General features: G+C 31.2%; 1 protein-coding gene across 1 annotated transcript; it reads left to right on the forward strand.

Moving 5' to 3' along the window:
- Positions 1-3,155: 3,155 nt before the first annotated feature.
- On the forward strand, positions 3,156-10,159 carry LOC144563137 (aldehyde dehydrogenase family 2 member C4-like). Its single transcript, XM_078312540.1, has 9 exons — positions 3,156-3,358; positions 6,728-6,870; positions 7,620-8,003; positions 8,277-8,366; positions 8,502-8,675; positions 8,820-8,957; positions 9,206-9,343; positions 9,432-9,493; positions 9,591-10,159. Exons 1-9 carry the CDS (start codon positions 3,256-3,258, stop codon positions 9,862-9,864), a joined length of 1,506 nt encoding a protein of 501 aa, XP_078168666.1. The 5' UTR covers positions 3,156-3,255; the 3' UTR covers positions 9,865-10,159.
- The last annotated feature ends 1,324 nt before the right edge of the window (positions 10,160-11,483 follow it).

An 11,483-nucleotide genomic window follows, 5' to 3' on the forward strand; every position in this document is an offset into this window, starting at 1 on the left:
TAGTAGCCATTTTTAACAAGGCTCTGATACCAATTTGATATGATTGATTTAATATTTGAGGCAAACTTAATATATTTAGTAGTTGAAGAGATAACACTCTATGGTAGAAAATTTACTTATATTATCAATATTATCTTACTCACTCCCTTACATTCGAAAGAATCCTTACACATTTTATAGACCAATAGAAACTTTCTACACACTCTAATATTACTAAATGACATTTAGTCCTCTCATAAATTCTCTCTATTTTCTATACACATTTTCACCTTTCAAGACCACCTAGAAAACTACAACATGTATCTAGAAAATTCCAACAACAACTATTATATTCATGACAAATCTAGAGAATTTCCACATTAATTAATACATTTGACTACTAATTAAGTTTATTAATTTCTAACAAAACTTTGACATTTTTTGTATCATTTAAATGGAATCTCAAGACAAGATCTTTACACTTTAAAAAATAATTTTATTGATAAAAAAAAGGTAATTATAACGAGTTCAATGACTCAATATTTTCGATCTCAACTCTTTTATTCTCATATATTAATTAAACTACATTAATAATCTATTCCTACTTATCCATACTCATAATCACTCTATTATCTTATTTCTCATCTCTTTTCACGACTAAATACTCTTTCGTCTGATTGCCGTCGCGCTTCGACGACTGGATTTACTCACCGCCACACTCTGATCGAGATGGATAAAGGCTCTGCGCTCCGAACTCTGATGATACCACACTCTCAACTCCGATTAGCTCGATTCAGTTCGGCTCCCCTCTCCCTCATTCAATTAAACTACTCTAATTATTTAATCTTACTTTCTACATTCTTAATTAGTCTATTATCATATTCTCCATCTATTTCTATGATCGGATCTTCTTTCGTCTGATAGTCATCATGCTCTGACGTTCGAATTTGCTCAGCGTTGCGCCCCAATCAAAATAGAGATAGAGACTTTAAGTTCCGAGTTTTGACGATACCGCTCTCTCGGTTTTGATTGGCTTGACTCGGCACTCCTCTCTCTCTTCTTCATCCGAAGAGGTAGAGAGAAGAGAGGATATCGTTCTGCCGAGAGTAAAACTTAAAATGTGTGGGAGGGACGGTCGAGGGAGGTGGCTGAAGGCGGCTAGAGTTTGAGAATCACTTTTTGTATCGGCTGCAGTAGGAGAAGAAAACATGTAGAATTTATGTCATAAAGATTATTATCTTTAGTATAACAAATCAGAATTTATATCATAATTGATGTAAACATGTAAAGTTGTAAAGTTGACTTCTACAATGGTATCTAATCCGATGATCATGGTCGATTGAAAATTTAAAAATAAATAAATGCCTAGCGTGACATTTCATTATTCAAAGATAACGACTGACAGTTAGTTCTAACTCCAAAACTTTCCGAGAAGTACTTTTTGTGAAATTCTTTCGTAAAGTTGTTTTTTTGTAAGTACTCCCCGTTATTTTAATTTTTCGGAAGCAGTCCCAAACTGATATATCTCAAAGGGTCAACAAAATAGAGAAATTAAATGGAATTGAGACTCTATTCTCATCAAATAGATTCAGAATTAATATAATTAGAAAATAAGGAATAGAGAATTGTTTCTAACTTTTCAATTTCAAGAGAGGTCAGAAATTGTATTTTAAGCTGGAAGAGAATAACTTGTGACATTTTTATATATCCTCTCTTTGCTGGCTTGGATACTTCTTTTTCTATTTTTTGTTTCCTCTATCCTTCCGTTACACACTTCTAGAGGAGAGAGAAATTTGTACTCCGCCTCTTTTTGGGCTATCTCGGGTGATTATTCAAGAAAACAACAAATTAAATATTAGGAGAGTAATATACTCAAGTTTATCTTTCATATGAGATACATTACCATAAAAAAATTACAATTAATCTCTTTCTTCTTGATCTCTGTCCTCTCATTTTGAAAATAATTTCTCATAAAAAATTGTACGATTTGAACTATTAAAGAATATATATATTTCATAATAGTTGATATATACTAAATTTTTTTACTGCCTTGGAAGTTACGTTTATTATCAGTATATGTATTTTGATACTTTTTTTTTAATTAATTTGTTGAATATGTTGAGTTTAGATACTTTGATGAATTCGTTTTATCATATATCGTAAGTATCAAAACTCAATAAATTTAACAAGTAAATTGGTTTAGATCCATGTTAGTACACTTTGATACCTTGATAATTTTAACACCCATGTCAGTATATGTCTATGCTAAGTAAGCCTCAATCTAGTGTATAAACATGCCTGAAACACTGTGTCAAGCCATTAAGTTAGCCAGGTCCAAACCGTGTACTACTATTACTAATAAACCCCAAAACCAGCACTGTTACAAACTAAAAAATAAAAAGGTATCTAGAGAATGAATTTAACCAAACTGCTTTACACTTTAATAGAGGACATCTTCATGAGTGCATAGAAACAAATCATGTATTATTTGAATTTTTCTACAATTTATAGTGATATTTTAAAGTTCAGATTTAAAAAGAAAGCAAAACTGGTAAAGTACCAATCAGAATCAAGTACACAAACTGCCTTGTACAAGACTCCAACAGTGAAATTATTTTATGAGCTCTTTTCTTGTACTAATAAACAGTGAAATAGTAAATAGTGTGATCTTATAAACTCTTTTTTTTTTTTTGTAGTTATGTCTGACAGTATAAATTGAATTTTATGATAGAATTTTCTTTGAAGTAAAATTTTCAATTCATTGAAATAGATCAAATGAACTTGTTTGTAAAATCTTAGCCTATTTTAAGGTGCTAACATGGTATGACACTGTACCAAAATTCAACAAAGGTTATACGAATTATTTCTTATAATTATTATATTTTAATGAAGAGAAGTGCTACTATTCTAATAGTTGAAAATACCAGATACACTTGAAATAGATAAAAAAGAGTGATGAATTTTCAATTTCACAATTCTCTTTTTTCTTTGTTATTCCTCCCCTCACCGAACAGGTCCAAAATTTATCTTTAATTAAGTATGCAAATTAACAAATCTATTGGACATATAGGGGTAAAGTACCTTAGACCTCTTTATTCGCAGATGATAAAGACAAAAAAAAAATGCTAGTGGATTCCTAATAAAAGGTGATCATGCGTACACCGTTTCAAATTTCTCTTTATATAACATCAGACCATTCCAAAGAAAAACAAGGCAACTTCTCTTCTCAACAAGCTCAGTTATTAATCTTCCCTTTTGATATCTACACCTGTTTCCATGGCGGAGAATGGCAACGGCAGTTTAAAGCAGGGGTTTAAGATACCGGAGATCAACTACACCAAGCTCTTCATCAATGGCGAGTTTGTTGATGCCGCATCAGGTACTTGATAAATTACAAATTGGTCTTTTTTTTACTCTTTTTAAGTCATGATGCTTTTAAAAGGAAACCAAGTTTCGTCTGATGTTTAATCGTAATCGTTCGATATGTATTAAGATTCATGGAATAATTTATATTAAAATCATCCGAATGAATCTAAATGAAGCTCGCAAATTTTAACGCGAATTGAACGGTTTAGACTGAACATCAGACCATTCTTTCTCTGCATCCGATCGATATATCCGCCATCTTTTGTTCGAAAATTTATAGTTATATGCTTTATACTTTAATGGATGTGCATGTTAAGACGCTTTCTAAAAATTAGATATGTATATATGACTTGAAATACGTAACATATTTTTAGTAAAAGGAAATAAATATATATTATCTCTTACTTTTAATTCTTTTTTGTTGAAAATATACAGTTGTTTTGATATTCTCATTAATTAGATATGTATGCTACATATGTATTACGCATAAAGAAAAATAATAACATTTAATACAACTTTTATTCAACCATATATATTGCATTGTGCCATAGCATCTGATAGATATATCTTTGAAAGCTAACATATCAATCTGTTTAGACCTTAAATTTGTAAATATATCACATACTAATATTTTTATCAGACCCCAATTAACTGATTTAAGAAGTCATATATGAGCTCATCAGTGACATTAATTGTTTTCGATATTAATTGCCAATGAAAATATATAACACATTAATATATATATAGCCTGTAGTTGGGCGGCTATTTAGATCCAATAATTAGTCAACTATTGATCATTAATGCACCTCGTCGTTTACTCATAGCTTATTAATTGATAAATGTTTGTGCGGATAAATTTCTTTTTTTTTTTCTTTTTTTTTAATTAAAGAATTGAGCCATTTTCAAAGTCAACCAAGACGACAACTGCCAGATATTATCAATTGATTAACAGAATATATATTAAATTAGTTCATCAGCTACTAGGCAAAAAAATAGCAATGCATATATTAGATCTCAAATTTATATCCAAGAACAACTTGTGTATGATTCCGTGCCACGTGAAATGACGTATATATATGTCTATCTAGAGAAGTCTATTTTATGTATGTACGATTTATTGAAAAATGCATTTGCCAGTGCTTAATCGGTTTTTGATGTAACATTGTTGCAAGGGAGATATATTCTGGATAATCAGAAAGAAATTAATTAATTTCTTACATGTCAAAATTAACAGAATTTAGTGTACACCATTAATCCTTTAATTTTCTTAACCTATATCTGCATACTAGTTTTTATATGATTGAAATTTGCTTGAAAATCTATCGAAAAATGAATTAAATTTTCAGTTTAATTGATGAGTGATCCAAAGATTTATGAATTATGTCAAATTTAATACACAACATTAGTGGTAGAACGAAAGTTAATTTTCTTTTTTATTTGGGCATTATTATTCAATTGTTTATGAATATAAATTACAAATTACTTAACACAAAATTATAATTTTCCGAGAATCAAACTTAATTTTTAGCGACTAAAGTTAACGCTTTCTGAATAGAGAACATAATTAAAAAAAATCAACTAAATAGATAATATGGATATTTAAAGTTAAAAAGACTTGTCCCATCCTTGTCTAAATATAATTAACATTTGTAATGTAAAACATAAACCCCGTAATGATAGTTTACTTATTTGGTCCCTCAATCAATTTTCTATTAATATATTCATAGCCTTATCTACAGCTTCTATTAATTAATTACTATTAATATGCATAAATGTAAGTAACATCATGTCACCGTCATTATTGTCAACGGTTTTCCTGTTGGAAAAGCGTATAGTCAGGGGTATCAATGGTATCCGTTTATTTGTTTATCTGATCTATATTATATTTGATAAAACGGATATAGATACAAAAAAAATTCATTAGTTCATCAAGTATAAGTAAGAATAATTTATTTTCTTTTTTCGCTAACACGACGACGGGTAAAAATACGGATAAAGATTATTTTGTATTTATCACCATAAAGTAATTATTAGATTTAAAATTACATCTATAAACATATATTTATATAGGAACGATGCATCATATCATATAGTTTTATTATGGGTTCGTATATATCTATTCAATGACACTATTTTATCCGTTTGTCCGATTTATACTGTATATGCTTGATAAGATATATATGAGTAAGTTTTTTTGTTAGCTTATTAGAGCATCTACATCCCTAAAACTCAAAAAGATTTCTAAATAATTGTTAACTACTTTTTAGAAATTATGGTCTTTAAAGTTTCTAACTCTCACATCTCTGAAACTCATTTTAGAGTTTTTATTAAGCCACGTCAGCAACAAATTAAAAAGGAGAAACAATTTGAGCCAATTATTTGGCCAACATAGAGTTTATAAACAGTTTCTTAATAAGAAACTTTCCTGCATAGTTTCTAAATAAGAAACTCTCCCACATCTCTGAAACTGGATTAGAAACTGCCACGTCAGATTAGAAACTCTAATAGTTTCAGGGATGTAGATGCTCTTAGGTACGAATAAGAGTAAAAAATTTGTTTCATTAACTTAACGGATAAGAACATGAAAATGCTATCCGACCCATTTCGTATCCGTTTACACTCTTAAGTGTAGCCTACAAAATATCTTATCAATGCAACAGGGTTTAACATATTAAAATTATGGTTCCAAAATTGCTCTGAATCTTGCCAATACTTATGTGTAAAATATCGTAGTCTCATCTATTAACATATAGCATGATATATATTGCATTAAGTTGAAGAGCTAATTGGATGCTGACATAAGGTTTAGTTTGTATAAAACAGATGATAGTGTTATACAAAATTAAGTATAAATTCTTCTGATAGGTATTATACAAAATTAAGTGTAAACTCTGTGTAAATTTTGTGTGTATTTTATTAAAATATAAAAAAGTACTTCTAAATTATAGGTGTGTAGCTAAGCTAATGCCATCAAAAATGAATTTTCTCTATAATTGCAGAATAGACTTCTTCCCTTTTTTTTTTATTCAATAGACTTATTTTTCAAAAGAGACCTTTTTTTAAGGTCAGTAGAAAGTAGAAACTGACCTGACATAGAATTAAATTTCGTAGTCTCTTTTTTTTTAATCCGAAGCTCAAAAACAATAATAACATATATCAAGATTAACTTTTTTCTAATAATTAAATCTACCTCTGTTCTTACTAAAATAAAAAAATGTGATTTTAATTATATTGTTATTGAAAACGTATTTAAAAAATTCTAATAATGACTCGTTCTATAAAAATTAATAAAGCATACAGTTGTAGCTTTTTCAGACAAAAATTCTAGAAAAAGAGAGATACATAATCTTTGTACATAATTAAAATTGTCAAATAATTGCAGGGAAGGAATTTGAGACGAGAGATCCGAGAACAGGGGATGTGATAGCAAACATTGCAGAGGCGGACAAGGGGGATGTTGACTTGGCGGTCAAGGCTGCCAGAGAGGCGTTTGACCACGGCCCATGGCCCCGCATGTCAGGATATGTAAGAACCTCCTCAGACCCTTCTATAGTTTATACAATTAATTTTAGCAAGGGAGAATTCATATTTTGGTCTTTAAACTTTCTTAAAAATTTAAGTTTTTGCATCCATGATCTCTAAACTTTTATTTACATCACATCAGATAGTCCTTAAACTTTTGCTAAGTTTAGAAAAAGACAAATTTGTGTATGGGCCAAATTGGTCTTCTAAGTTTAGAAAGGAAAAAAAAAACGTATTTGAAGGATTAATTTGATTAAGTTAAGAGGTGACAATCGGACGGGTCGGGTGATATTTTACCGCTCTGGAGAAGTTGAAGGATATTTTTTTTTTCTTTCAAAATTGGACTAATTAATGCAAATAAAATATGATCAATTTAGCACAAATAAAAACTCGGGGACCAATTTAAATTTTCTAAGAAAAAGATCAAAACTGAATTTTTCTCCCTTGTGAAATGTTTCCCAACTCAAAAAAAAAAAAATGTCAAAGGTTCAAGGCCCAATCCAAACTGTAACTTATTTCAATACGAATCTGGCCTTTATGCCAAGCCTAATTTAACTTTGGTATCAGAGAAAACTCGTACCATGTAAATGAAACATTGCTCTGTTTCCAAGCGGTACACAGGTAAACATCAATTCTGCTTTACTGGCACACTAGCAGTCAATTTCTTCTTCTTTTTTTCCCTTTTGTTTTTCTTTCATTCTATACGCACCAAACTGTAAAATCTAAGATTGCTCATGGTTGTCACTTAATAGGAGAGGGGAAGAACCCTCTACAAATTTGCCGATCTCATTGAGCAACACATTGAAGAACTCGCCGCACTGGACGGCATCGATGCAGGAAAGCTGTTTGAATTTGGCAAAGCAGTCGACATACCGGGTTCTGTCCGTATGTTGAGGTATTATGCCTCGCTAGCCGATAAAATTCACGGCGAAACACTAAAGATGACTGGAGAATACCAGGGGTACACTCTCAAGGAACCCATTGGCGTTGTAGGTGTTATTATCCCTTGGAATTTCCCCTCTATGATGTTCTTCTTGAAAGTGAGCCCCGCGCTTGCTGCCGGTTGCACCGTGGTCGTTAAACCGGCTGAGCAGACCCCGCTTTCAGCTCTGTTTTATGCCAGCCTGGCTAAGGAGGTAATTCTGGCTTTTACTTATTTTCCCCCTTTTTATCCTCTTAGTATAAATTTAAATGGTATAAATTTAACAATGAGATTATGTAAATTAAACCAATGATGATAATTTAGCATTTAGTGAAATGATTTAATAGATAGCCAGTAATAAAGGAGAATTTAAATTTCTTGGTTTCATATTACATCAGCTTTTTAAAAAAATATTATACTTACTGATGCAATTCAGTTTTCTCAAGTTTTGGTTTATTTTAACGCATTAATTCTAATCTATATGTAGGCTGGAATTCCAGATGGGGCGCTTAATGTTGTTCCCGGATTTGGGCCCACAGCCGGTGCTGCACTTTCCTCTCACATGGATGTAGACAATGTAATTTTAACAGACTGATATCATACAACAACTTATTCTGCAACAACAACAAAAAGTTTCTGGAAAAATCAACATTACTTTCCCTTTCTCAATTCAATCACATATTCAATTATCTAACCCATCTAACATGTACAGATAAGTTTTACTGGTTCGGGCGAGACTGGCCGCGTAATTATGGAAGTGGCAGCTAAGAGCAACCTAAAGACAGTCTCACTAGAATTAGGAGGCAAATCACCACTGATTATCTTTGACGATGCTAATTTGGATATGGCTGCTGGGCTTGCAAGTGCGGCCGTTTTCTTCAACAAGGTATAACTCCATGCAAATTTTATTTTATATATAAATTTCTTTTAATGAAATAAAGAAGGCAACCCTTTACTGCTCAGAGTTGATATTATATGTAATTCACTTTCTAATTCTAAGTCTTAGATGTGTAATTAATCATAAATACAGGGAGAGATTTGTGTGGCAGGATCCCGAGTGTATGTTCAAGAGGGAATTTATGATGAGTTTGTGAAGAAACTAATTACGGTGGCCGAGAATTGGGTCGTGGGTGATCCTTTTGATCCTAAAGTGAACATGGGCCCTCAGGTAATTATAAATAATTACAGTTCTTTCTCAAATCTGTGTATCTAATATTACTGTACCAGTAACTCCTAGACTGAATTTCAAAAAATAACTGCTGCACTGTTCTATTCTGGTTTGAACCTCCAACAGCACAAATGTTGGTGAACAAGCGAAGAAGAAAATGCTCAGCTACAAAGTAGAATCATTTTCATGAGATAACCCTTTCTAAATAATGTATTTTTATACTAATTTTTGTCTATTTACTTCTTTAGATTGATAAGGTGCAATTTGAAAGAGTGCTCAAGTACATAGAATATGGGAAAAGAGATGGGGCCACTTTACTGACAGGAGGCAAGCCTTGTAGTGGTAATGGCTACTACGTTGAGCCCACAATCTTTGCTGATGTCAAGGTATCTTATAATAATCTATCCTGCAATGTGTAATATTCAAATTTTATACTCTGTAATTCCTACTAATATTTTTTTTCCATCTTTTTAGGAGGATATGAAAATTGCACAAGATGAGATTTTTGGCCCAGTTATGTCCCTCATGAAATTCAAGTGCGTCCCGAGACCTTCTATGATTCTATCTACAATCAAGACCATATAAATTTAACATTCTTTACGCTCTATAACATTTGCAAAATCTCAATTTCAGGACAATAGAGGAGGCTATTGAAAGAGCCAACTGTACAAAGTATGGTCTAGCAGCTGGTATCCTGACCAACGACATTAACACAGTGAACCGTGTCTCCAGATCGGTACGTGCCGGTACCATTTGGGTCAACTGTTACTTTGCTTTTGATGCTGACGCACCTTTCGGTGGATACAAGATGAGCGGCTTTGGAAGGGATCAAGGAATGGACGCAATGCAGAAATACCTACAAGTGAAATCTGTTATTACACCTCTTTACAATTCTCCTTGGCTGTGATCAATTTCGCATGCTTATATAAATGCTTGATTGCAGCTTGAATCAATGAAATATATATGGTTTGCATTCTGTTAATACATCCTTCTATGATTCTATCAGTGAATGAAGGCAAGTGAAGTCTGTTATTATATTTATACCAATCTACAATCCTCCTTTGCTGCACATAATATTGTTATCATTCTGTTAGTGGATTGTAAATTAGATGAGAGAAGCATATTATTATCTTGATTTAAGAATGAAATGGATGTGATTTGATTTATGTAATTTAATGAACTTAACTCGGACTGTTGTATCATTCTTGTGAAATTTAATTGACAGAGCATGGTTTTAGCATTTGTGCATATACTGTTAGAAGATGTATCTAAAAATATCAGATTGTGATTAAGAGTGAAAATTTCATTAAATAATCAGAACAAATTATAGAATCAATATATTTAATAGAAATTAAAAGATCAAAACATGATTTTTGGAAGAGTAAATTACGTCTTAATATTGTGTATTACCCCTCACGTGCGATGCATGTGTAATTAATCACTCCAACATATCAGCAGATTTTACTTATTTTTAGGGTCACATCCAAGAGAAGCTGATGGAGTTATCCTTCAATATCAAGCATAATAATAATGTAGAAAATATTTTTGTTCTGTTTGTTGTGATATGAATAAATAGGTTTACATGTATGTTGATAGTATAATTTTTCTATTATTTTCATAGACTAATTAAATGACACAAGAGAATGAGTCTTTATATAGGCTACGATGAATTGATATGGCACTTAATTAATTATAATCAAATAGGATAATAAAATTGGGGAATTATGTCTTGACTAGGCCAGAAGTGAGCTGATATATTTGAGTAGGTCAAATAAATAAATTAACATTTTTAAAATGATAAGTAAATTATTTTTTTGAAAAAATGGGGGTTACCCATCAGTTTCATTATGAAACTTAAAGGTTCGTACAAAACAGTGGTTCATATAGCCACTGTAAAGTACCTAAACAAAGGAGAAAAGCCTTACTAGAAACAAATCTTCTTTATTTATTCTCAAGTTTCTTAGAATTTTTTAATCTTTATGTTATAATCCCATCTAGAAGGCACCTAATTAATAACTGCATAAAAAGTTTTGCAAGCTGAATAAACAGGATTATAAAAAACATGCAAAACACAAGAAAATCATTTAAAAGTTCGCACCCCGAACAACCACACTAGCGGAAGAAGAACTAGTATCATCAGTAGCTGTATCCGTATCTGTATCCGGTTAATATCCGATCCGTATACGTATCCGGAAAATAAAAATGGATACGGATATGGTTTTACCACTATCAGATCCGTTTGCACCCCTAATCTCCATAGAATTTATCAGAGATCTGATACTGTGATAACAGAATTAGAATCCAAGGAACTATGATAAGTTAATTATAAAATAGTAAATTATTATAATTATTACTTATAACTATTTTTATGATACTTTTTTTATGAAATTTTTAGTTTTACTATTTTATAACAACATAAAAAATCTGCTTTTTTTAGAACAGTACAACCGAATTAATTGCCGAATTTAAAAGCGATATAAAAATCTCCTCCCTCATTTTAGTATAAAGAGAAAAAAAAAACCCTCG

Source organism: Carex rostrata, chromosome 12, assembly GCF_964058835.1.
Source record: "Carex rostrata chromosome 12, lpCarRost1.2, whole genome shotgun sequence".
Taxonomy (NCBI): domain Eukaryota; kingdom Viridiplantae; phylum Streptophyta; class Magnoliopsida; order Poales; family Cyperaceae; genus Carex; species Carex rostrata.

Coding starts and splice junctions, on each gene's coding strand:
- LOC144563137 (XM_078312540.1), top strand. CDS start 3,256: ATGGCGGAGAATGGCAACGGCAGTTTAAAGCAGGGGTTTAAGATACCG. Junction 8,367..8,501: donor CTCACATGGATGTAGACAAT/GTAATTTTAACA, acceptor TAACATGTACAG/ATAAGTTTTACTGGTTCGGG. Junction 8,958..9,205: donor AAGTGAACATGGGCCCTCAG/GTAATTATAAAT, acceptor TTACTTCTTTAG/ATTGATAAGGTGCAATTTGA.